Here is a 27,140-nt window from a genome sequence, read left to right as displayed (position 1 = left end):
CGCCTCCCTCGCGCGACCCCGAAGGGATTAAGCGGTAGAAAATGGATGGATGGATGGATTACACATTACAAGGTTACCATATAATTATACTCCTAATTTGTGTTTAATGTACCATCTGTTCATTTTCATAACCTTGTTCTATTTTAAACTATTCTTTTTTACACAAAACAACAATAATTTTTTTACACAAAACAAAACATTCAAACATCAAAGCACGTGACGTCATATAGGCACCGTCTTAAAAGAATTGTTAGAAAGGAAGTGACGTTGTATTCGAGCATGCGTGAAACGATCAGATTTGCTGTACATATCCGGTCGAGACAAGTTACCTGCTTTGCCCTTATATGACGCTGCGTGGGCGTGGCTACCAGGGATTTCGTCAGCGCCAGCTCACTACAACTGTCGTGGGCGAGAAGAAGGAAGCAACATGTGCAGAGCACAATAACTCCAACTCACTTCAACTTATCAGCACAGAGAGTCAACCCACAGCCACGACATCACACGACTGTGACCGGCTAAGGACGCTTAAAACGGTTCTACTCAACAGTAAGTTACAGAGCTTTTGTTACATCTTTCCCGATGTTTCTTTTTCATTTGAACTCGCTTACCAACATTTTTTATTACATATTTAAGATTATTTTCTATGTTCCTTAAGAAGATGGGAGCAAAGAAGTTGCGCGCACATTCAGATGTTTTATGTTCTTTGATGTGTCTCAAAGTAGTTTATGATGCTCTACTAATTGGGGGGTTTCCCCCTTGGCATCAAAGACAAAAAGTATACGTTTTGTATTTTTCTGGCTTCTCAACGTCCGAGCACTGACACGTGTTGCTGCTTCGTAGTTGTCTTTTATCTTCTTTTGTTTGATACCTGAACAAGTTTGTCGGGTGATTAGTAGTGTCCGAAGTGCGACCCCCACGATACGATTAAGCAGGAACCAAAACTAGTAACACTAACAAATCGCTTTGTCACAAAGCTGTTTTATATCACTTGTTAGCATGTACATGTTATGATAATGTTTGCACTGTCGCAAGTGGACTGTAACATCCTCAAATGAACCTAAAACGCGAAGTTGGTAGAGTGGCTGTGCCAGCAATCGGAGTGTTGCTGGTTACTGGGGTTCAATCCCCACCTTCTACCTTCCTAGTCACGTCCGTTGTGTCCTTGGGCAAGACACTTCACCCTTTGCCTCTGATTGCTGCTGGTTAGCGCCTTGCATGGCAGCTCCCGCCATCAGTGTGTGAATGTGTGTGTGAATGGGTAAATGTGGAAATACTGTCAAAGCGCTTTGATTACCTTGAAGGTAGAAAAGCGCTATACAAGTATAAACCATTTATAGATTACGCATTTTGCTTAGAGATGTCCGATAACATCGGCCTGTCGACATTATCGGCCGACAAATGCGTTAAAATGTAATATCGGAAATTATCGGTATCGTTTTTTTTGTTTTTTTATTTATTTTTATTTTCATTAAATCAACATAAAAAACACAAGATACACTTACAATTAGTGCACCAACCCAAAAAACCTCCCTCCCCCATTTACACTCATTCACACTCATTCACACAAAAGGGTTGTTTCTTTCTGTTATTAATATTCTGGTTCCTACATTATATGTCAATATATATCAATACAGTCTGCAAGGGATACAGTCCGTAAGCACACGTGATTGTGCGTGTTGCTGGTCCACTAATAGTACTAACCTTTAACAGTTAATTTTACTAATTTTCATTAATTACTAGTTTCTATGTAACAGTTTTTATATTGTTTTACTTTCTTTTTTATTCAAGAAAATATTTTTAATTATCTTATTTTATTTTATAAATTGTTTTAAAAAGTACCTTATCTTCACCATACCTGGTTGTCCCAATTAGGCATAATAATGTGTTAATTCCACGACTATATATATCGGTTGATATCGGTATCGGTAATTAAAGAGTTGGACAATATCGGAATAGCGGATATCGGTAAAAAGCCATTATCGGACATCCCTAATTTTGCTGGATGTAAAATACTCCCAAAAATTAATGCAGCTGAGCAATATTTTAATACCAATATAAGCACTGCTGTAATCATAATGTACTTATACAAATAACACAAGTAACCCTTTTTATACTCTTTAATTTCTCATCAGTATTTTTTTTACCGTTGTAATCAGAAGATCAAAGACTTTTGGTTATCCTAAATAAGTAAAGCAGGGTGGTCCAAACTTTTTGACTCGGGGGCCGCATATTTGACATGTGACACGTGTTTGCCTTTTTATTTTAACATTTTTGGGCATATATGTTTTAAAAATAAAAAAATGCAGTGGAACCTCAATCTACAAACGTAATTGTTTTCATGAACATGGTTCACCGACCGAAACGTTCGTAAAGTGAAACAGATTTCCCCATAAGAAACAATGAACTAGTGTTGTCCCGATACCAATATTTTGGTATATTACCAAAATTATTTTCGATACTTTTCTAAATAAAGGGGACCACAAAAAATTGCATTATTGGCTTTATTTTAACAAATAATCTTACAATTAATTAAACAGATGTTTCTTATTGCAAGTTTGGCTTTAAAAAAAATAGTGAACATATGAGACAACTTGTCTTTTATTAGTAAGTAAGCAAACAGCCATCCATCCATTTTCTACTGTTTGTCCCTTTCGGGGTCGCGGGGGGTGCTGGAGCCTATCTCAGCTGCATTCGGGTGGAAGGCAGGGCACACCCTGGACAAGTCGCCACCTCATCACAGGGCCAACACAGATAGACAGACAACATTCACACACTAGGGCCAATTTAGTGTTGCCAATCAACCTATCCCCAAACATTTTAAAACACTTGACACCTGTGGCTTACAAGACGTTGCAGCTAATTTATGGATTTTTTTTCGCTGAAGACCATAATAAAATGTTTTCATAAAACAAGCTAATATACTGAGAAGGTGTTTTATTGTTCATGCTGTGGTGCCATCTTTTGGAAGAGTTCACTCAGTGTTGGTGCTGCAGTGTCCCTCCATTTACTGGTCGTGCTTTCAACCAGAAGTAGAGTGCCGTTCAGTTTTTTAGTTGTCTTCATTCATAACTCCAAGCAACGTTTGAAATTTTACAGTAACTGAAGCTGTTAATACTTACTAAACCGTCCCATGTGTGATGTCTGTAGGAGTGTTTTTATGCATATTTGTGCGTACTATTGTAATGTAATGACTGTAGCGTCGTTAGGATTAGCTAATATGCTAAAAGGTTTACGGGTGTCTGTTAGTATTCTTAATTTACAATGGCGTTCTTTTTGTATTGTTTGTTTCACAAATTCGTCAGTAAACTCACCAAGACGTCACCATGGACTTATTGAATCTGTTTAGCTGATTGGAAAGCTCGCTTCTGCAGCTGGTGGGTTTATGACGATAACTGTTCTGTTTGATCAGCCGCGTGGAAACAATTGAGGTATGTAAATAAACATTTACAGAAATTCTGTGTAGATGGCTCATTTAGCGACGTATATATCTGCGGCTTATAGTCCAGTGTTGGTGTGCTCTATAGTCCAGAAAATACGGTATATGGAAGTTTTTTTTTTAATGTTTAATACTTTTTCTTTTTCTTTTGCAAAGAAAACAACTTTTTGTTTTTGGGGAAAACAAAAAATATACAATATTTCCAAAAATGAGTAGCAAAGTGGAATACTTTTAGATAAGGTAATTACAGCCTTTAATAGGTCAATTATTAATGACACTGATTTTTTTTATGCATTTATTTTTGGACAACGACCGTTTTTCCAAAAACCCACACTAACTCTTCTTGCTGAAAAATGAACTAATTCATAAAAGTAAGTCATGAATGTTTTTTTTTTTTACTTTAAACACTTCAAATCTTTAATCAGCTTCAGACCTATCCATATATAGTAGATTATGTTTATTTCTTATGTTGTATTCTGTTTTTGGAAAAAAAACAAAAGTACATACTATTTTTAGCATCGGAAAAACAACGTATGCAATAATTTCTAAAAATTAATTGCAGAGTGGTATGTTTGAGATTAGGTGTCGACACCCTTGAAATGGTAATAATTCACAACAACACTGATTTTTATGCAGTAACAATTGATCAAAAACCTGGCAAACACAGTAACAAAAATACAAACCATCAGCTACATCTGAACACAAGAGAACAACACTTTCAAAGTAGGCTATATAATAATACTATGTATTCGACATGGGCCGACGCTCGATAAGTCAATTAACCGAACGCTAAATGAAAATTAACTCTTAAATTTGCCAGCCTCGATAACAGTCATATGCATGCATTGTTACGGGCTACAAGAGTGCAGAGTGATAATTTTTCACAGCTGCTGCGGGCGTTTAATACATGCACTTAAACTGTAATAAGAACCGCTGTATAACTCCCGATGGTTAGTATTACCGTAATAACTTAAAATGATCAAAACACCGTGATTGATAACCGCATTTGGCTTATCTCCTATTTGGAATAACGATTCCATTTTAAAGTACCAGTACAGTGGAAAAACAAGTTGCCTCCATATTGAAGCTATTATTATATAAATCTGATTTATGACACCTAAAGACTTCCAAAGTTTGCGAGTAAATTGATATGATCAAAATAGTACCAATCTCACGGATATTCCTGAGCCACATGAGATCGCGTGACGTAGAGGTAGGAACCACAGAACCCTTTCAACAATGCAAAACATGTAAACTTTGAGAGCCAACATTGATTACTTTGGGCAAAATTATGATCCATATCCTTATATTTTTTATCTTGAATAAAAGGAGGATGACATACAAGTTTTAGAAGCTCTGCCAAACAGATCCAGCTGTAGTAAAACACTAAGCATCATGTAGCAGTATTGCGAAGTGCTAAACGAGAAATACAAACACAATAAAATGATAGCTTACTGTACAATGTCTGCTCTTACTTCCTTATCTTCCCGTTTAGATGAACAATTAATCATGATGCACGCTAAGGGTTAACAAGGAAACAAGTCTCCCTGCAGACACCATCTTTGGTTGTGTGTGTTTGTCTCCATCTCCGGGTACACATTGAATGTCACAGATGAACAACTTCCAGATATATGGCTACATTCTCCTAATACCCAGATGAGAGGCATGATTTATAATCTAAAACAACTTTGACTAGATGCGATGATGCGGGAGAGGCAGGAGATTTCTGACGGCTCACAGGAAAGGCAGCCGAGTGCTACTTGCTTAGCTGTCTGTTATCATTGCACCGCTAAGAAATAGTTTGTCTGCGTTAGCGTTTATAATAACATCGCTAATATTTGGGTAATATTCAGGTCACGAAATGTGTAAATATATTTGGATGGTTATTTAGAGGGTTTTGTGGGCGAAATAGAGAGCCCCCATTGGACTACATTGTTAGCGGACTTTTTGTGTATTAATTTATTTCCGACTTAGAATACATAAAAAAGAACATTGTGTTCATGTCTTATATAGGGATTGTGAATGATAGACAGCACATCTGTTTAATTTGCACTAATGCAGAAAGATATTTTTAAAAGTGGATTATTGCATATTGTTGTGATCGCAATTTTGGTGAGAAAAATCGCAATCAGGTTTTCTTTTAATCGTGCAGCCGTAGGGCTGAGCAAGCTTGAAAGTGAAGTACAGTATGTTCCTACAACGCTTATACAAAAGGGATCCAAAGATGTAAACAAGGATACAATTCTGCTGACAATGCACAACCCCCCTTTCCTCTTTCAAACCATTGTTCCTTGTCCTATGTGCGATAATTTTGAGACACATGTGCTTAAGGTCTATATAAATACACATTGATTGATGTATGGTGTTCTAAGGCCTACTCACTTCTATAAATATGGATTTGATAAAAAAAAATCAGAAAAACTGTTTTTTGTTGTTGTTTCTTTCAAGGATACATTGTAATCCCACACTCAAATTATTTCGTCAGCCACATTTGATCTGTTTTCAGTTACATTAACGCAGCTCCAGGGCAAATTCAAGTACAAGGTTGCCTTTATCTGAAAGTTGAGAAGCAAGGGAAATAAGTTATCTATCAGTGTTACAAGTGACAGGCCAGGTATTTAACAAGATGAACAACCAAGCGCTGGGATAGGTTTATTTTGTTTGCGGAGTGGTGCAAAACAAGTTTATGTAACTGGGTAGCGCATCAACGACTTGATGCGCTACCCAGTTTACCTAAAAATAAGTTGCGGGAGACAATTTCATTTATTTTAATTTTTAATTTTTTCCACCCCAACAGAAAACTGAGACCAAACATGTTTCTCTCTTGGTCCATGTCTTGGTCCATTTTAGTGCTTCTCATGCCTTATGCCCAGGACAACTGTTGAGTCTGAGGGGGTTGCATCACAGGCAACAGCATATCACCGAACAGTGTAAGGCAAACACTGTCCTTTCTGTGAAGCTGCTCTCAAAACAAAATGTGAAGTGAATTAATTTAAGTAATTGGTTAATTAAAGTAAGAGTACTTGCTCATATTAGGCCTGACACACGTAGTGGAGAGAAAACAGGAAGGTGTTTAGTGGCGTTTTAAAGGGAAACTGCACTTGTTTTGAAATTTTGTCTATCATTCACAATCCTTGTGTGATAGTAAAACAATTAATAAAGCTTTATTTATACAGCCTTTAATCACAGGCGTACTGACATATTCTCATAGTCTCTTTTTTGTGCATTCTAAATCAGGAAAAAAAAAACTAGCAAAAGGCAGTTAGCAATGGTCTGTAATGGGATATGATCCAAAAACCTCCAATAATGTTTCATACACACGCTGTAAATATGTATGTAATGTAGTAACAGGCACATTTATAATGACATGTAATATTTACTGTATTTTGCCCATTCTAAGCATTGCTAGGACTTTTGGGCGTAACATTATTTACATTAACAACCCTTACTAATAATCATAGTGAGAGATGACAGCTATGTCTATGAATGTTATCATTCTTCCAGGTCATTGTAATCTCAGGGCATTCAATCGATCGCAACTGGACTGTTTGGTTCGTCTTAAGAGAAACCTCTGATCCAAGTAGGCTTCATCAGTTCATGCTCATAGTCTTAGATTGGTCAGATCGAGTCATAGACTTAGATTGGTCAGATCTAGTCTAGCCGCTGGTGCCAAACCCCTAAATATTTATAATCCAAAAACCAGGAGGGTGTTCCTGGGCAAGGATGGTTTCGCCCTATTGTAGTGAGAAAAACAACTGCTTTGATGCAAACGAGCAATCCTACTGTCAAAGCCAACGGCAATCGTTGAAGGTAATGTCCCCTTGCATTGAGGTATTGTGGCAGAACGTTGGCATTCCATTCAGTAGTAAACCAATGGCATCCTGGTCACCTTCTGTGACCAGAATGTTTCCAACTAAATTGCAGAGTCTTTTATGAATGGTTGAAAGGACAGGGAGATAGGGATGTGTCACAGACCCCTCAAAAACTGTGTTCACCCCAGCTGGGCATTTGTGAAAAGTGCATCTAGTTCCAGAAATAACAATAACAGAGTGGATGAGCAGGAAAAAGTGACATATGCAAAAATATTGTCATTTCATATGTATCAGGTTTATCTGAGAAACTCGGAATCATTTTTAACCAACACAACATCCCAGTCCACTTGAAACCAGGCAACACTATGAGACAGAGACTAGTGCATCCTAAAGACCTGACACCCGACACCCACAAAAACAGTCTGGTGTATGCTATCCAGTGTAATAATGAATGCACTGATTCACATATTGTTATGAAAGAGGAGTGAGGGAAGCCATCTATGTCAAGGTTGAAAAAACATCCCTGAACAGAGGAGGTGGTCTGGCCTGAACAGAGGAGGTAATCTGGCACACCACCTATCTCCCACATACAACACTGTCTTTTCAACCATTCCTAAAAGACTGCAATTTAGGCACCGTTTACACTAAGCCGGATAAGGTTATCCAGGGTAAATCACACCTAACCTTATCCGTGTCCAGACACAACAATGCCACCGTTTAGGACCCCCGTCCCCCTCCGTCCGCCGGCGCAACGCAACAGAGTACGCATGCGCGGAAAATGCGCACGTCAGTCATCTCCAGTGTTGTTTTCGGTGCAAGTTCTTAAATTTAACTTATCTGAACAATATCCAGTGTTGTGGTATTGCAATTAACTGGAATCCAGTGTGCTGTAAGGCCCTATTGTAGTGAATCACACCTGAGACATCATAAATTAATCAAATCTTTATTAGACACGTAAACAATGTGATAAAAAAGCAGGTATGTATGTGTGTTGTGAAATATCACAATACACAAAAAAAATCTGAATACTCGATGAGAACCAATATGGATACAGAGCTAATGTTTCAACTTCGATGGCTTTATTTGAAATTACAGAAGAAATTACCATTGCAATAGATAGTAAAAAATGTGCGGCATCAGTGTTTATGGATTTAACATAAGCATTGATTGATTGATTGAGACTTTTATTACTAGGTTGCTCAGTGAAGTACATATTCCGTACAATTGACCACTAAATGGTAACACCCGAATAAGTTTTTCAACTTGTTTAAGTCGGGGTCCACTGGTTCATGATACAGATATATACTATCAGATATATACTATCATCATAATACAGCCATCACACAAGATAATCACATTTAATTATTTACATTATTTACAATCCGGGGTGTGGAGGGGAGGGGGGGGGGGTAGGTTTGGTTGTTATCATCAGTCATCAACAATTTAGAACAGTGGAGGTCCAGTTTGTATGTGAGCACGTAGAGGACCGTCCAAGTAGTGCCCGGGACTGCCAGCATCTTCCTCCACACACTCAATGGCCTCATAGCATCAACTACCTGTCCTCCTCTTTTGCCACCATCCGCCTGTTGGCCCCTTTTAAAGTTTCCTCATCCAACACAGGAGCTCCCCACACAAACAGGGCCACACCTGCGTACATGAAAGTTAGCAGCAAAAACATCCAACTCCACCCGGCCACGTCAATCACAGCCAGCAGCCCGCCTCCGGCAAACAATGATCCAGCTTTGTAGCCCACAACTTGGGCCGTATTACCCAATCCCAGCTCCCCGCGACCTTTCAACAGCCCCACGGCTGCACCATCCACTGCAATGTCTTGAACGGAGGCCAGGGTGTTCATGGCATTTGACACAATCACAATATTTTAATCAAAAAACTAGAACGATATGGCATCAGAGGGTTGGTCTTAAACTGGATAAGAAGTTATTTATTGAACAGGAAACAATACGTGAAGCTAGGCGAACACACACATCTACAACGCTAAATATATCCTGTGGTGTACCTCAGGGATCAATACTAGGACCAAAATTATTCAATCTCTATATAAATGACATTTGTAAAGTTACAAAAGATTTACAAATTAGTATTATTTGCGGATGATACGACAGCGTTTGGTTCAGGAGAGGACACACAGAAGGTAATACAAATAATAACAGAAGAAATGAACAAATTAAAAAGATGGTTTGACAAAAACAGACTGACTATCTTTGAATCTCAGTGAAACTAAAATAATGCTATTTGGTAACCGTAGAAGAGAAAGTCAAACACAAATACAAGATGATGGAATAGAAATTGAATGAGTGAATGAAACCAAATTTCTAGGTATAATGATTGTTGATAAATTGAACTGGAAATCTCATGTAAAAAATATACACCATAAAGTAGCAAGAAACACGTCAATAATGAATGAAGCAAAACATGTTTTAGACCAAAAATCACTTAATATTCTCTACTGCTCGCTAGTGTTACCATATCTGAGTTATTGTGTAGAAATATGGGGAAATAATTACAAAAGTACACTTCATTCACTAACGCTGTTACAAAAAAGATCAGTTAGAATAATACATAATGTTGGATATTGGGAACATACAAACCCTTTATTTATTGAATCAAAAATACTGAAATTCCACGACATAGTGAGTTTGCAAACAGCTAAAATTATACACAGAGCAAACTATAACCTGCTACCCAAGAATATACAACAATTCTTCTCAAAAAATGAGGAGAAATATAATCTTAGAGAAAAATTTAATTTAAAACATTCGTATGCCCGTACAACACTTAAGACCTTCAGTATATCTGTATGTGGAATTAAATTATGGAATGGATTAAGCAACGAAATCAATGTACTAATATGATCCACTTCAAGAAACTCTTCAAACTTAAGTGTTTACAAAGTACAAAGAAGAAGAACCATGATAAACATTCTGAATTTATTTAATCCATCCATTCATTTTCAAAATAATCTTACTCATCTCACCATACTTCACAGAGTATTGTTAATTTATTTATTTATTTTCATTGTGATTACTTATGGAGTAAATTGTGAATAAATTGAGAACAGGAAGTGAACAAAATGTAAAAAAAAAAAAAAAAAAAAAAGGGGGTAGGATTAGATAAGCTCTGCTTCTTCCTACTCCTTTTCGAACATGTTGAAAAGAGAAACTGGAAATTGTGATGTATCATGTTGTATGCTTGCATTTTAGAAATAAATTCAAACGTAATTACAATGCATGCTTTCATCATAATTTGTTTATGAATGCAGGAGAGCAGAAGCATATAGCGTCAAAAATAAAATGTGTCCTTCAGGTGTACACATTACGATGTGGAACATGTTAAATCGCACATTATAGTTTTCATGGTGAGAAATTCAACTTCCTCATCTTACAAGGAAAAACATCTGATTGGCTTTCCTTTGCACCTATCCGCCAACCCCTCTATCATATGTGCGCTGTTAAAGACTTAAAAACTTGTCCAACCCATCTACAAGACACAATTAAATATGATTGAATTTCGTTTGTCAACGTTTTTCGTCAATGAAAATGTCAGTTAATTTTGTTATCGTTTTTGTCAACGTGCATTTTGTTTTAATTACCGGTAGTTAACGCATTATTTTCATCAGGGGAAAATAAGTTGTTGACAATAACTAAGACAAACGTTATCAAAGAAATTTAACACTGGTGCTAAAAAAGAAATACAAACTACGAACGATGTTTATCTTTCAGCACAAGACTTGTTCCCTGTTTTATATGATGAATTCATCATAATTCTCACTTCTCGGGTGAAAAAGCACTGGGATTAATAAACACCAACTTCTCGGTTTATGGCCACTACTGTACAAATGCAAGTCATGATTTATAATCCACCACAAACTTTTCCCATCTCTGGGACATTGCAGCAGCTCAGTGTGTAAAGAGCTACCTCGGTAATCAAAGCGCCTTGCTGTTAAAAATAGTTGCTCGGTGTTAGTACTTAATAATAATAATAATAATGTTGCTCATGCTTGGTCAATATACAGGTCATGGTAAGTGAATAGAGTATTGTTGGAGGTTTTGAATGTTTTTTAGAGATTTTACAGCGTGTTTTGGGGATTTAGAATACACAAAAAGAGACTTATGTGTTCTTGTCTCACAGGGATTGTGAATGATAGGCTTTTTTTTTTTTTTTTTAAGTGCAAATCCCCTTTGAGGTGAGGAAAGAATGTCTCTTATGTTTCTTGTATTCATGTGGGCGTTTAAGCTACCTAGCGAGCTAGCACTAGACCAAGGTTGCCCAAAGTGTGGGTCGGGGGTCAAATTTTGCCCGCCATGGCTAATACATTTAATACTGACATATATCAAGCTAGCACAATAATTGATTCCATGTTCACAAGGCTAATTAGTTGCCATTTATCCAATGTTACCATCTCCACCTCTTTAAACATGGTGGTATGGGGCTAAACTCTTCACATATAAGTGCTGTATGCTTAAAATGTGTTTGGCCCGTGGCGTATTAGCACAATTTCACTTTGTTTGGGCAGCCATGCGCTACACAGTCTGACTTTACTAAAGTGTGGTTGTCATTCGCAGTTTTACGTGGGGAGTTTGCCTGCAGTTTATCCTTACATCCCTCGTGTAGTGCAATTATGTTAAACAACCAACGCTAGCAATGGTTATACTGGTGAAAATAAGTAGCGCATATTAGCAGCCAAGATATTATTTTATCATGTAATTTGGCTGTCTCCATACGTTTCACATTGCCATGAGGACAGCCGTGCTAATGTTGGCGCCCATTTCTTCAATGTATCAGCATATTGAGAACAAAATAGGCACTGAAACTACCCATATCCACATACGTTTTATTTGTCGAAAATATATTTTGCCCTGTCAGTTGGATGACACGTCGACATACAGGCTAACGGGCATATATTTCCCCCGTTAGCCTGTATGTCGATGTGTCATTGACCGGGCTAGCATGCTAAGCATTACACTAGGAACTAAGCACATTACACTAAGCATTTGTTGCATGAACATACTAGCTTTGTTAGACAAGATCATAGACTGTATTGGACAATATAGTTTACATACGAAATGTCCATTTCCAATTATTACAAGTAATAAGAAAACGTAAATGCCTGACTTACCTGTCTAGGAGGAAATTAGCAAGTTTGGTGTCAGATGAAAAAATATTCTCCACCTTCAATCGTCTCCATCTTTCAAAGGCATCCCTGATACAAATCCTCGTTTTGTTCCTGGCTTTGTCATGAATAAGTTGAGAATCGTAACAACGCTTTTTAGATTTACTAAGGTCTGACATGTTTAGTAACTTAGCAGTAGCGCGACAAAGAGGGCAGTGCGTAACTGGCAACCTGGATGTGACAAATTGACAGGGGTCGTAATTGGTCAAACGGTGGATGGCGGGACATCAAAATGAAAACAGTAACACGATTTCGGGGCTGTAAATCTATGGAATGAGCATATCCTGGCTGAACTACCATTATCAATTATACAGGTATTCAAAAAGAACATGATTTATTAATGCCTTTTGACGTATCAGGGCAATTTAATGGTGACTTGACTTGAAATTATTGCATATGGCTCCTTTAAACATTAATTTGTGTATGTAGTTGATATTTGATGAATGAAGTTTGAAGTGAGCCAGACCCTTTTAATGTCACAGTAAGTTGTATTTCTGCTTCTATGGTTTTTATCAGACCTTTTGAGTTACGATGTCGCAAGATTTGCTGACGCCCCCACATGTGATAACTCCCAAGTTTTTTTTAGACCTTCGAGGTGTATTTTGGTTCAGTTTTGTGAAGATTCTACTTTATATTTTGTATTTACATGCACACTCAATTAAGTTAAAGTTAACGTACCAATGATTGTTACACACACTAGGTGTGGTGAAATTTGTCCTCTGCATTTGACCCATCCCCTTGATCACCCCCTGGGAGGTGAGGGGAGCACTGGGCATTTCACCATCTACGGTCCGTAATATTATCAAAGGGTTCAGAGAATCTGGAGAAATCACTGTACGTAAGCAGCTAAGCCCGTGACCTTCGATCGCTCAGGCTGTACTGCATCAACAAGCGACATCAGTGTGTAAAGGATATCACCACATGGGCTCAGGAACACTTCAGAAACCCACTGTCAGTAACTACAGTTGGTCGCTACATCTGTAAGTGCAAGTTAAAACTCTACTATGCAAGGCGAAAACCGTTTATCAACAACACCCAGAAACGCCGTCGGCTTCGCTGGGCCTGAGCTCATCTAAGATGGACTGATACAAAGTGGAAAAGTGTTCTGTGGTCTGACGACTCCATATTTCAAATTGTTTTTGGAAACTGTGGACGTTGTGTCCTCCGGACCAAAGAGGAAAAGAACCATCCGGATTGTTATAGGAGCAAAGTTGAAAAGCCAGCATGTGTGATGGTATGGGGGTGTATTAGTGCCCAAGACATGGGTAACTTACACATCTGTGAAGGCGCCATTAATGCTGAAAGGTACATACAGGTTTTGGGGCAACATATGTTGCCATCCAAGCAACGTTACCATGGACGCCCCTGCTTATTTCAGCAAGACAATGCCAAGCCATGTGTTACATCAACGTGGCTTCATAGTAAAAGAGTGCGGGTACTAGACTGGCCTGCCTGTAGTCCAGACCTGTCTCCCATTGAAAATGTGTGGTGCATTATGAAGCCTAAAATACCACAACGGAGACCCCCGGACTGTTGAACAACTTAAGCTGTACATCAAGCAAGAATGGGAAAGAATTCCACCTGAGAAGCTTAAAAAATGTGTCTCCTCAGTTCCCAAACGTTTACTGAGTGTTGTTAAAAGGAAAGGCCATGTAACACAGTGGTGAACAGGCCCTTTCCCAACTACTTTGGCATGTGTTGCAGCCATGAAATTCTAAGTTAATTATTTGCAAAAAAAAAAAAAAAAATAAAGTTTATGAGTTTGAACATCAAATATCTTGACTTTGTAGTGCATTCAATTGAATATAGGTCGAAAAGGATTTGCAAATCATTGTATTCCGTTTATATTTACATCCAACACAATTTCCCAACTCATATGGAAACAGGGTTTGTATGAGTGGCATGCTGCAAAGGCCTAATAACCAAAAGACCAAGGTGTCACATTCTAGCAGGCGCATCAGGATTAGTGTTTCTCAGACCGTTTGGCGGTGCTGTAGGAGTCGCCTTGGCCTTTCTCGTCAACGTGCTCCTCTCCCCCGGTCGAGCTGACACTGGCGCCTGCCTCAAACAGACACACTATCAGAAGATAAACAACTTGCTCAGTGTGCAGGTCATAATAGTTGTGTGGGGGTGGGGAAGGTTGCATCCTTGTTTGTTTTCATTCAAGCGTTCTTTGGCCCAGGCTAAGTTGCATCTGTTCTGTTTCACATTGGACGTACAATCTAATGTAGAATAAGTGGAGTTTTTATTGTAGTTATAGTTTGCAGGGGTGATAATTTGCAAGGGTGTAGATCTGTTTGGTTATAATTATTGGTCCGACAATCAAAACTAAGCATCTTTATGAAAGCAGTTACTCTATTAGATCTCATGAGATTGTGTGGTTGTACTTAATGAAATGTCTGAGGACATATTTAGCTCAAAACTTAAGGAATGCATGACAGAAATTCATCCAAGGCTCATGGGCAACTGTGCAGGGACATTTGTTGTCTCCTATAATAGTTCATGCTCCTCCACACTACTCTGAAGCTTTTATGTCATCATGGAAAATAATTTTGCACATGCATCCGTCAGTAAACAACACATAACATTACACGCACACAAAAAACAGTTAAGTTGTTGACAAGTGCAGTCTGTCAGTTAACACATAACATTTCACTCTCATGAAACAGTTAAGTTGTTGACAAGTGTCAGTGACTTCTCATCTGTCTTCACAGGCACCATGAAGAGAGAGGTAAAAGCCGGAGTCAACTTCTTCAAACGTCTGGCTGTGGCAAGTGGCAAGCTTGATGATGCAAAAGCACAGTTGTTTGGGGAGAAGCTCCAGAAACTATTATTGGACAAGTTTGAGGACCACTGGTACCCAGACAGCCCGAGCAAAGGACAGGCGTTCAGGTTAGTAGACGTTGCATGTTAAAAAAGTGTCTAGTAGAATTTAGGGCCGGACGATACAGCTAAAAACTGTGTCACGATATAAGGCAGATCTATTCAACTGGCAGCCCACGGGCCACGTTCGGCCCGCCAAAGCTTTTCATTCGGCCCGCCAAAGCTTTTCATTCGGCCCGCCAAAGCTTTTCATTTGGCCTGCTGAACATCACTCAAGGAGGCTTAATGAAACCATTAAAGGCCTACTGAAATGATTTTTTAAAATTTAAACGGGAATAGCAGATCCATTCTATGTGTCATACTTGATCATTTCGCGATATTGCCATATTTTTGCTGAAAGGATTTAGTAGAGAAAATCGACGATAAAGTTCGCAACTTTTGTTCGCTGATAAAAAAAGCCTTGCCTGTACCGGAAGTAGCGTGACGTCACAGGAGCTAGTATTCCTCACAATTCCCCATTGTTTACAATGGAGCGAGAGAGATTCGGACCGAGAAGGTGACGATTACCCCATTAATTTGAGCGAGGATGAAAGATTCGTAGATGAGGAACGTTACAGTGAAGGACTTGAGAGGCAGTGATGGACGTATCTTTTTTCGCTCTGACCGTAACTTAGGTACAAGCTGGCTCATTGGATTCCACACTCTCTCCTTTTTCAATCAATGTTTATTTATATAGCCCTAAATCACAAGTGTCTCAAAGGGCTGTACAAGCCACAACGACATCCACGGTACAGAGCCCACATACGGGCAAGGAAAAACTCACCCCAGTGGGACGTCGGTGAATGACTATGAGAAACCTTGGAGAGTCTGACATAACATTCTGAAAGTCCAGTCCACAGTGGATCTAACACATCAGCGGGAGTCCAGTCCACAGCGGGGCCAACAGGAAACCATCCCGAGCGGAGACGGGTCAGCAGCGCAGAGATGTCCCCAACCGATGCACAGGCTAGTGGTCCACCCGGGGTCCCGACTATTGTAAATCACAGATTTGTATTTTAAACCACCTCAGATACTATATCCTCTTGAAAATGAGAGTCGAGCACGCGAAATGGACATTTAAAGTGACTTTTATCTCCAAGACAATACATCGGTGACACACTTAGCTACTGAGCTAACGTGCTAGCATCGTTCTCAAATGAAGATAGAAACAAAATAAATAAACCCCTGACTGGAAGGATAGACAGAAGAGCAAAAATACTATTAAACCATGTACATGTAACTACACGGTTAAAAATTCTCAGCCTGGTAAGGCTTAACAATGCTGTTGCTAACGACACTAAGGCTAATTTAGCAACTTAGCAACCAGAACTCACAGAACTATGTACTCTCTCCTTTTTCTATTGTGTATCACGGATTTGTATTTTAAACCACCTCGGATACTATATCCTCTTGAAAATGAGAGTCGAGCACGCGAAATGGACATTTAAAGTGACTTTTATCTCCAAGACAATACATCGGTGACACACTTAGCTACTGAGCTAACGTGCTAGCATCGTTCTCAAATGAAGATAGAAAAAAAATAAATAAACCCCTGACTGGAAGGATAGACAGAAGAGCAAAAATACTATTAAACCATATACATGTAACTATACGGTTAAAAATTCTCAGCCTGGTAAGGCTTAACAATGTTGTTGCTAACGACACTAAGGCTAATTTAGCAACTTAGCAACCGGAACTCACAGAACTATGTACTCTCTCCTTTTTCTATTGTGTATCACGGATTTGTATTTTAAACCACCTCTGATACTATATTTACTGCATTTTATGACGTCACGCGCATAAATCGTATCCAAAGGAGATTTTCAACCGGAAGTGTTGCGGGAATTTTAAAATTGCACTTTATAAGTTAACCCGGCCGTATTGGCATGTGTTTCAATGTTAAGATTTCATCATTGATATATAAACTATCAGACTGCGTGGTCGGTAGTAGTGGGTTTCAGTAGGCCTTTAAAACTAGGGTTGATCATGTATGCAGTACTCCCACCACCCCGCAGGGGCAACAGCAAGGCATGTGTGTCACAGTGAAGCAGCATTGGGGTGAGTAAAATAAGACTACTCATTGAGCCCTGGAAAAAAAATCTAAATAAATTGCAAAAATCTGACTTTTAACAATGACTGGACCACAAAGTATGAATGTTCTGCCCCAAGCAAGTGCTCAAATCATTGTTTACTGGCGGACGTTTTTAAACGACAAATTGATCCAGACAAGCAGCAACAATGGTAGAAATCCCAGCGTGTAAGATTCATCACGATCCTTGGTCAGACATTTGTAAGTAGATATAATTTGTGCATAAAGATATTTAGTTTGTTTTGTATTGAGATTGCTGACCTCGTTTTGTATTTGTGATCGTGTGGATATTTGAGAGTAATGCTCGTTTAATACATGTAGCGCTAAATTTGACCAGTAATGGGTGACAACACTAATGGTGATTAGTGATTATTTATGTAAAATACACTAGGGTTGATCATGTATGCAGTACTCCCGCCACCCCGCAGGGGCAACAGCAAGGCATGTGTGTCACAGTGAAGCAACATTGGGGTGAGTAAAATAAGACTACTCATTGAGCCCTGGAAAAAAAATCTAAATAAATTGCAAAAATCTGACTTTTAACAATGACTGGACAACAAAGTATGAATGTTCTGCCCCAAGCAAGTGCTCAAATCATTGTTTACTGGCGGACGTTTTTAAACGACAAATTGATCCAGACAAGCAGCAACAATGGTAGAAATCCCAGCGTGTAAGATTAATCACGATCCTTGGTCAGACATTTGTAAGTAGATATAATTTGTGCATAAAGATATTTAGTTTGTTTTGTATTGAGATTGCTGACCTCGTTTTGTATTTGTGATCGTGTGGATATTTGAGAGTAATGCTCGTTTAATACATGTAGCGCTAAATTTGACCAGTAATGGGTGACAACACTAATGGTGATTAGTGATTATTTTCAAATTATTTTTTACATAAATTTATTTTGAGCCCCTTTACATTAACAGCGAATGGTTACCAGAAAGGCGGCATGGGTTGTTTTAAGGTCAGTGATCAGATCAATGCATACACAGGCAAAATTTCACTTTAAAATGAACAAACAGGACTTTAGAGAATATTTTCACAAGGTTTTGAGCAAAAAATATGTATTCTGTTTCATTCGGATAAATTTGCATGTGTCAAAATATCAAAATAATTAAATTAATATAAATAATGTGAGCAAGTATTTACTGTGATTAATGATGATTAATCCAAATTTAAGTGTGATTAATCTTAATTACTTACTCAGTGGCCTAGTGGTTAGAGTGTCCGCCCTGAGATCGGTAGGTCGTGAGTTCAAACCCTGGCCGAGTCATACCAAAGACTATAAAAATGGGACCCATTACCTCCCTGCTTGCCACTCAGCTTCAAGGGTTGGAATTGGGGGTTAAATCACCAAAAATGATTCCCGGGCGCATAAGGCTGCAGCTAACGATTATTTTTCTATCGATTAATCTATAGATTTTTTTCGATTAATCGGTTAATCCATAGATATTTTTTTTTTCGATTAATCTATAGATTATTTTTCCTTTTACCGATTATTTTTTTATTCAAAATGAAGATGAAAAAATAAATGTAGGCCAGTTTTTTCAAAAGGCATGGCTTTTATTTACAAAAAAAAAGAAGTATGGCCACTCAGTCAACATTGACAACAACATGACTAAATATTCTGTAACAATGTAAACATTTAAAACTTTTAACATTTAACAAAATTAAAAGTAGCTTATTTGCTTTTTAATGTGCAAATATAAAAGTCAACATCCAGTGCAAATCTTAATATTCTGCAATAGTATAAGCATTTCAAAAGTAAAAGTATTGCTTATTTTGCTTTAAAATGTGCAAAAATAAAGATAAACATCCAATACAAAAAAGTGCAAAACGAAATATTCTGTAACAGTGTAAACATTTCAACAAAAGTGAAAGTATTGCTTATTTGCTAAAATGTGCAAAAATAAAGATAAACATCCAATACAAAAAAGTGCCAATCTAAATATTCTGGAGCACTGTAAACATTAAGTATTGCTTTTAAAATGTGCAAAATAAACATCCAGTCCAACACAGTACACAATAACCAATTCTACTCATTCCAGTGAGTGACTAACAGTCGTAATGAAGAAAGGTTAGCATGTCTACATGCTCTGGTTCTTTTCATGTTTACAATATTCCCAGCAGCTGAAAATAGCAAACAGAAGGGGTCGATGTGGCTGGAACTAAAAGGTAATAAGCCTTCACCTCAAGCCAGGACTGCGAGTGAGCTGAGCTCCAGTTTATATTCATAGAAGGTCAACGGGCTCATAGTGATGTTACTAGTAGTTGACTGGGAGGTGTTTATTATCATTTGGGGAGAGTCCGCTGCCTGATGCTCACCTGCTAAACACCTATCTGTTCCACGCTGAAGCGCTGACTACATGCGCTCTGAATACGCACTGCTGATTGGCTGGTAACGCTCTGAATATGCACTGCTGATTGGCTGATAATGCTTTGTGTGTACCAATCAGATGGTTGTGTGGGTGGGACAATGCTGCGTGCTGAGACAGAGGCAAAACAGCTTGTTAAGACTTTAGCTTTAGCTTAGAAACTCGTTCGGTACACCCCCGTACCGAACCGAAAGCCCCGTACCGAAACGGTTCAATACAATACACCCCTAGCAGATACAAATGACACATTCATGTTTTTGTGTAATGATAACGTATGCTAACGCAGACGAGTGACTAGTTGATGGTTGATGGTTTTCTGTTCAAATGTTCGTTCATAGCCGTTGTGCTGCTATGATAGGCCATTTCCGCTCGACACAGTGTGCATACAACAACATTATTAGGCCGTTTATTTAAATACTCCCACACTTTTGACGACTTTTGGCGTGATTTTTCCCCCTCGCTCGCACCGCTCGCATCGTCTGCTTTGCGCTCCGCCATGACGGTAGTGTGACGTAAATATGCGACGCGTCGACGCACAAAAACGGCGTCGACGTATTTACGTAACCGATGACGTCGACTATGTCGACGCGTCGTTTCAGCCTTAAAATCACACTACCATATTTTGGCAATTTTGGGGCATGTGACGCCACAGCTGGTTGCAGAGTCTGTACCTGCTCAAGAACTTGGGGGCAAACCGCCGTACTCATAGCGGACTGCCTCTAGGTAATGTTTTAGATGTATTTTAAGATGTATTTTTGAGAGGAGAGCCAGAAGCATATAGTGTCAATATACATTTTTGAAATACGTCTAAAATCATGGTTTGTCTAAATTTTATATTGTATCATAACTGAATAAGTGTACTTCTTTTTGTATTTATACGGTTATTTCTGATGTACACTGAAGTTCAATGATAGGATATTGTATATTCATTAGTATGTTATTGGCTACAGTTGCTCATCGCACTGATGGACTTTTTTATGGTCTTTTGTTGTCTAATCATTATTGCTTTTAGGTTGATAACTTTTAACATTGGTCCAACTACAACGGATGTAAAATAGCCTCATGGCTAATTCTGATACATTGATAGTAATGCCTATTAATGTACACTGTCCCTGTCAAATAAATGTTGCCGTTTTCAATGCCAACCAAAAAAGTGTGCCTGATAGAAAGCACTCGGAAGTAAGGATACACTTTTCAAAATGTTCTAGCTCAATGCGAATTTACATTGGATATGCCATTTATATGCTATTGATTGGCATTAGTGATTTTACATGGCGATTTCAACATCTCCAAATGTATTAATCAAAAATACAACTAAGCATGCATGTTGTAATCAAACAGTAAATGTGTAATAAGTACAATACTTACAGTGTAAACACTTTGTAGGGCTCAACAAAAGACAAGACTGGCACATTCAACTTAATGCTAATGCAGTCGTCCCTCGCCACATCGCTCTTCACAGTTTGCGGCTTCCCGCTATCGCAGATTTCTCGGGGGGTTAAAATAAATGACACACATTGTGTGTTTTGGGCCTAAATTAAGCAGTTTCAAGCATAAAAGTGTTCTTAAATGAACTAAAGATATCAATACTGGGGCCACTAGATGAGACCATGGCTGCTAAAGTTGGTTTTATTTTTTATTAATGTGTCTGCTGTATTGGATTACATGTGTGTAAAGGTGCCTGTTTGGGTGTTACTTCATGTTTAGAGGGCTCTCATAATGTTGAGAAACATATTTAGCACGTTTTTATGCCCTAGCTATTAAAATACAGGTGAAACTCAACACATTTTACTATTGTGCAAAAGTTAGTTTTTCTAGCAGTTAGATTTACAAGGTCAAGCTAATACATGATATAGGCTCATAACATGCAACTCAAGATATTTCAAGGCTTTTTTTGATATAACTTAGATGTGTGGCTTACGGCTTATGAAAACCTCAAATTGAAAATATCAGAAAATATGGGGTTTTCAAAATCTGTAGGCCATGATAGACTTAGACAAACTTTAATGATCCACAAGGGAAATTGTTCATGATCATCAAATTGATAAGAAATAAAGGCTTGACATATCTCACTTTGCATGTAATAAGTTTATATTTTTGAAGTTGAACTGTTGACATGAATTCAACTTTTGCATGATATTCATATTTTTTGTGTTTTACTTGTATTTGATTTATAATAATTACTACTTCGCAGAAATTAATTTACCACGGTCAAGCCAGGAATCAATTAACAGCTATAAATTAGTGATTACCGTTAAGTACTTTCTGAATAGGGCACTCTTGCAGGTGGCTGAGTCTGCATTAATTTTAGGGCTGAAATGAGGCTCAGGTAGCCATTTGTTTCGGCCTGGTTACTGCTGTTCACGTCCGCACCGGTGTCTTTATGCAACAGAGTTTCGGTGCCTGTCCCTTTTTAAGAAAGAAAAAAAAAAAAAGTTCTATAACATACACCTTTTTGAAGCTCATACTTTAGAGCTGTCTCAAGACAAATGCCTTGCACTTTATGTTGGTGTTTTGCACAATACCACACAAGATTATAGTTCAACCTCCAAAGTTTCTGTGCTACTTTTGAGGCACATTTTTTCCTGAAAAAAATGTGAGTCAGTTTCCAAATTGTAGGACTTTTGAATTGTTCACATTTGACATTTCCACCATACTATTAACTAGCGACTAAATGAGGAGGGCGCAATCAACCACTTTTGGGCGCCAGTAATACTGGTTATTGTGTTAAAAAATAACTAGTGCTGTCAAATTATGATTAAAAAAAATCTGATTAAGCTAAAGTTAAAGTACCAATGATTGTCTCACACACACACTAGGTGTGGTGAAATTTGTCCTCTGCATTTGACCCATCCCCTTGTTCACCCCCTGGTAGGTGAGGGGAGCAGTGGGCAGCAGCGGTGGGCGCGCCCGGGAATCATTTTTGGTGATTTAACCCCCAATTCCAACCCTTGAAGCTGAGTGGCAAGCAGGGAGGTAATGGGTCCCATTTTTATAGTCTTTGGTATGACTCGGCCAGGGTTTGAACTCACGACCTACCGATCTCAGGGCGGACACTCTAACCACTAGGCCACTGAGTAAGTAATTAAGATTAATCACACTTAAATTTGGATTAATCATCATTAATCACAGTAAATACTTGCTCACATTATTTATATTAATTTAATTATTTTGATATTTTGACACATGCAAATTTATCCGAATGAAACAGAATACATAATTTTTGCTCAAAACCTTGTGAAAATATTCTCTAAAGTCCTGTTTGTTCATTTTGAAGTGAAATTTTGCCTGTGTATGCATTGATCTGATCACTGACCTTAAAACAACCCATGCCGCCTTTCTGGTAACCATTCGCTGTTAATGTAAAGGGGCTCAAAATAAATTTATGTAAAAAATAATTTGAAAAAAATCTAAATATATGGTGTGGCTCGGTTGGTAGAGCGGCCGTGCCAGCAACCTGAGGGTTCCTGGTTCGATCCCCGGCTGGTCATGTCTGTTGTGTCTTTGGGCAAGACACTTCACCCTTGCTCCTGATTGGTCGTAGTTAGTGCCTTGCATGGCAGCTCCCGTCATCAGTGGGTAAATGTGTGTGTGAATGTGGAAATAGTGTCAATGCGGTTTAAGTACCTTGAAGGTAGAAAAGCGCTATACAAGTATAACCCATTGCCTATGAGTTAACTTGTTATTTTTGACCGCTTTAAAAATAACATAATTCTACAAACAGGAATTTCATACATCAGTAATGCGATCCAAAGCATCACTATTTCTTTGTGTTTCAGATGTATCCGGATAAATAAATGGATGCCCTATGATGAGGCGCTCCTCAAGGCATGTGAGGAGTGTGAGCTCAGAACCAGTGATCTAAGTCTTCCCCCGCAGGTCACCGTGTGGATCGACCCACTGAAGGTGTGCGCGAGGTGAGTCACTGTCTAAGATGCAATATGACACCTGAATGAAAGCTGGTGGGAATGTGAGTGCGTAAAATAACCCGCCCCCCTCCCTCCACAGATCTGGAGAAAATAACCATCCGTTCACAGTAGCCTGTTTCAGCGATAAAGAAGAGGAGGACACAAAGGAAGCAAAGGCCGTGTTGAACCTTGACACTTCAGATTATCACTCTGCTACGTCATCTGACTGCGGTTCTACAGCATCCAGCGACACCGAGGAGGAGACAAAGGGTGGGGAGAAGCAAGAAGAGCCAGAAAAAGAGAAGACTGTCAAGAAGGCGTTGGCGATGGGCGAAGTTATACCGCCCTCGGCCAGGACTTGGAAAAGCCGCAAAGATGCAGCAAATAGATTCCGATACGGCAAAAACATGGTAGGTTATATTGCTTGTATCTTACACACAACCAAAAAGGGTCTGTTTCATTGGTCATTGGAATTGTTATAATGAGTATAACCTTGTAAGGACAACACAAAAATGACTTAATGTTCTTTCCTTTTTCTCAAGTTGCTGCAACTCCTCTTTGAAAACATGCCTCTTTAGTGTATGAGAAGCTCCATGAGATAATCTAGAAGATGTATTGTGGGATACATTGATGCATTGATTTTTGTTTTTCAATGTGGGGATTCATAGACCTTTATTTTGATTGTTAGAGAGGATTTATGGTTCTGGTACATGTTTAAGTTGTATGCAAATTGGTTGTCTTAGGACTGCCGCTATCGATGAATTTAGTAATATATCATTACGTTTGTTCGAGTGATAAGATAAAATTCATTTTATGGCCATTTAATGTGTAAACAGGGAAAAAATAGTTGACACAAATGTTTTTGCTTGCCATTAACTTCATTCTTTTTGTTCCTAATAAATGCACATCATCATAGAAATTGCATTTTTAACATAAGTGCATTAATAAGAAATAAGAAAATAAAACCTCTCACCTCCACACAGATCACAGCAACTACACTCCACAGTTTTAATCCCGTTTTTCCAAAAAGTGTAGTTTAAAACGGTAGTAATAAGTAGGGATGTCCAATAATATTGGACTGCCGATATTATCGGCCGATAAATGCTTTAAAATGTGATATTGGAAATTATCGGTGTCTGCGACCCCGAAGGGAATAAGCGGTAGAAAATGGATGGATGGATGGATGTTTCAAAAAGTACAATTTATGACTTTTTAAAACGCGGCTGTACGGAGTGGTACACGGACGTAGGGAGAAGTTCAGAGCGCCAATAAACCTTTAAGGCACTGCCTTTTGTGTGCCGGCCCAATCACATATCTACGGCTTTTCACACACACAAGTGAATGCAATCATACTTGATCAACAGCCATACAGGTCACACTGAGGGCGGCCGTATAAACAACTTTAACACTGTTACAAATATGTGCCACACTGTGAACCCACACCAAACAAGAATGACAAACACATTTCGGGAGAACATCCGCACCGTAACAACATAAACACAACAGAACAAATACCCAGAAGCCCTTGCAGCACTAACTCTTCGGGACGTTACAATATACACCCCCGGCTACCGCAACCCCGCCCACCTCAACCTCCTCATGCTCTCAGGGAGAGCATGCCCCAAATTCCAAGCTGCTGTTTTGAGGCATGTTAAAAATAATAATGCACTTTCTGACTTCAATATATGGCAGTGCCATGTTGGCATTTTTTTCCCCATAATTTGAGTTGATTTATTTTGCAAAACCTTATTACATTGTTTAATGCATCCAGCGGGGCATCACAACAAAAAGGTAAGAAAGGTAATTACACAGCTTTGTGGAGAAATGCAGCAAGCTGAGAATCCTCCCAGCATTCTCTTGGCACACGCCTGAGAGCTTATATTGAGTATGTAGACAATGTGTGCTTTATAGTAAATATCTGTTATAGGGGAAGGATATTTCTTCAACTGTATTAATGTCTTGGGCTCTTTCCAATTTTCAGGTTCCAGCAAACCCTCAGTATTTCTTCCATCCGGCACCAATGTGTCCCCACCAGTACCAGTACCTGCCCCCAGTTTGCACACCCAGACCGCCGCCACAGCCTCAAGTCTTTGGCTTCTACGTCTTATCGCAACCTCCTCCACATTTCATCCTTCCTCTGGCCGCTCTTCATTAATGGGGGTCTGTAAAGGGTCAAACGGCCTAACCCCACCCCCTGGTGTAGCTAACTCTGTCCAGGAGAAGAACTTTCATTTAGTTATCCCTTGCACATTCTCGATTGCCTTTTTGCATTTTTTTTTCTTCTGATGAAATGTTCTCAGCACAGGTACTGCTGAAATTGCCAAATCTGCACTGCTAATGATCACACATTAAGAGGCTTCAATTACCGGGTGCTTGTTCAAGCTCAGGAAATGTCTGCAATATATTTGATGCCAAAATATTTTTTCCACCCACAAATGCTGCAGAGTAGGGGTTCACTGTGCACACATTTCATCAAAATGTGATTCAGGGTTTTAATCTCTTGTAGTTACACTATCTGTATAGTAGAATACATTTTATAGCTATAACCTGTAAATAACAAAACTGCACTACAGACTGATCTTAATGGTTTATTTTTGCTGTTTTCTTGTTAAATTGTATTTGGCCACAGGTGAAGTGTGATAAAACGCATTACAGATTGTATAGTTTTTCATTGACCAAAGCTGCTTTATACTGTATTGCTAATTTAACTCAGATAATATGCAGGTTTTATTATTCTGCCAGCGTAATGTGTATCACTATTGTTATTTTTACTGTAAATTATTACCCTATCAATTCAATTATTCCTGCCTTTTAGTCTTTATTATAAAAAGGGGGCTACTGAATTCCATGTACTGTTATTTAATTTTTGTATATATTGTATTTACTGTCTATACAGGAAAGTATTTGCTTTGTTTCAGTTGAATCTTTTATTGTTCTATTTGGTGGTTTCCAGCTTCAAATATTAAATCAATTCTGAACAAGTTGCCGTCTTTTTCCATAGTTATTCGAGCTTGACCTCCACTCACCAGCCACAAAATGATGTACTTCTGCAACACAGAATGGGATCAAATACTGTCCAAGAGCTAACCTGCAAACCTTTTATTCCAAATGTGGTTTCCCTCCACTAGAGGTCGCTAGCTGTTGTTGGATCACCCAACAACAGGTGGGAATTATCTCTTTGAACAGCGCCGGATCTTAAGGTTTTTTTTATTTTATTTTCTATTAAGGATGCACTCATTTGGGTAGCAGTTAAAAAAATGTAAATTTACACCAAGTTCACTCTTGGGAATTCCCCTGAAATATTTACTGTAATTTTAAACACTCCATAGGGTGGTGCTATATCACCATGTCTTGACCGTGACGGCACTCTTGTTTTTATTTCTAACAGAGTTACCAATACAGAAAAAAGTAGTAAATAAGTGCAAACAACACGACTAAATATCAGGACATAAGCACCAAATCATGGG

At 38.6% G+C, this 27,140-nt stretch overlaps 1 protein-coding gene across 1 annotated transcript; it reads left to right on the top strand.

The window, feature by feature from the left end:
- The first annotated feature begins 329 nt into the window (after positions 1-329).
- si:dkey-79d12.5 (maternal B9.15 protein) lies at positions 330-26,648 on the top strand. The gene is made up of 5 exons (XM_062063204.1): positions 330-546; positions 15,154-15,331; positions 23,545-23,682; positions 23,774-24,083; positions 25,655-26,648. The coding sequence occupies exons 1-5, from the start codon at positions 345-347 to the stop codon at positions 25,826-25,828; spliced, it is 1,002 nt and encodes a 333-aa protein (XP_061919188.1). The 5' UTR covers positions 330-344; the 3' UTR covers positions 25,829-26,648.
- The last annotated feature ends 492 nt before the right edge of the window (positions 26,649-27,140 follow it).

The sequence above is a fragment of the Entelurus aequoreus genome, linkage group LG11 (genome assembly GCF_033978785.1).
Source record: "Entelurus aequoreus isolate RoL-2023_Sb linkage group LG11, RoL_Eaeq_v1.1, whole genome shotgun sequence".
In the NCBI taxonomy this organism is placed as follows: Eukaryota; Metazoa; Chordata; class Actinopteri; order Syngnathiformes; family Syngnathidae; genus Entelurus; species Entelurus aequoreus.
This window is presented reverse-complemented; position numbering and strand designations above follow the sequence as displayed.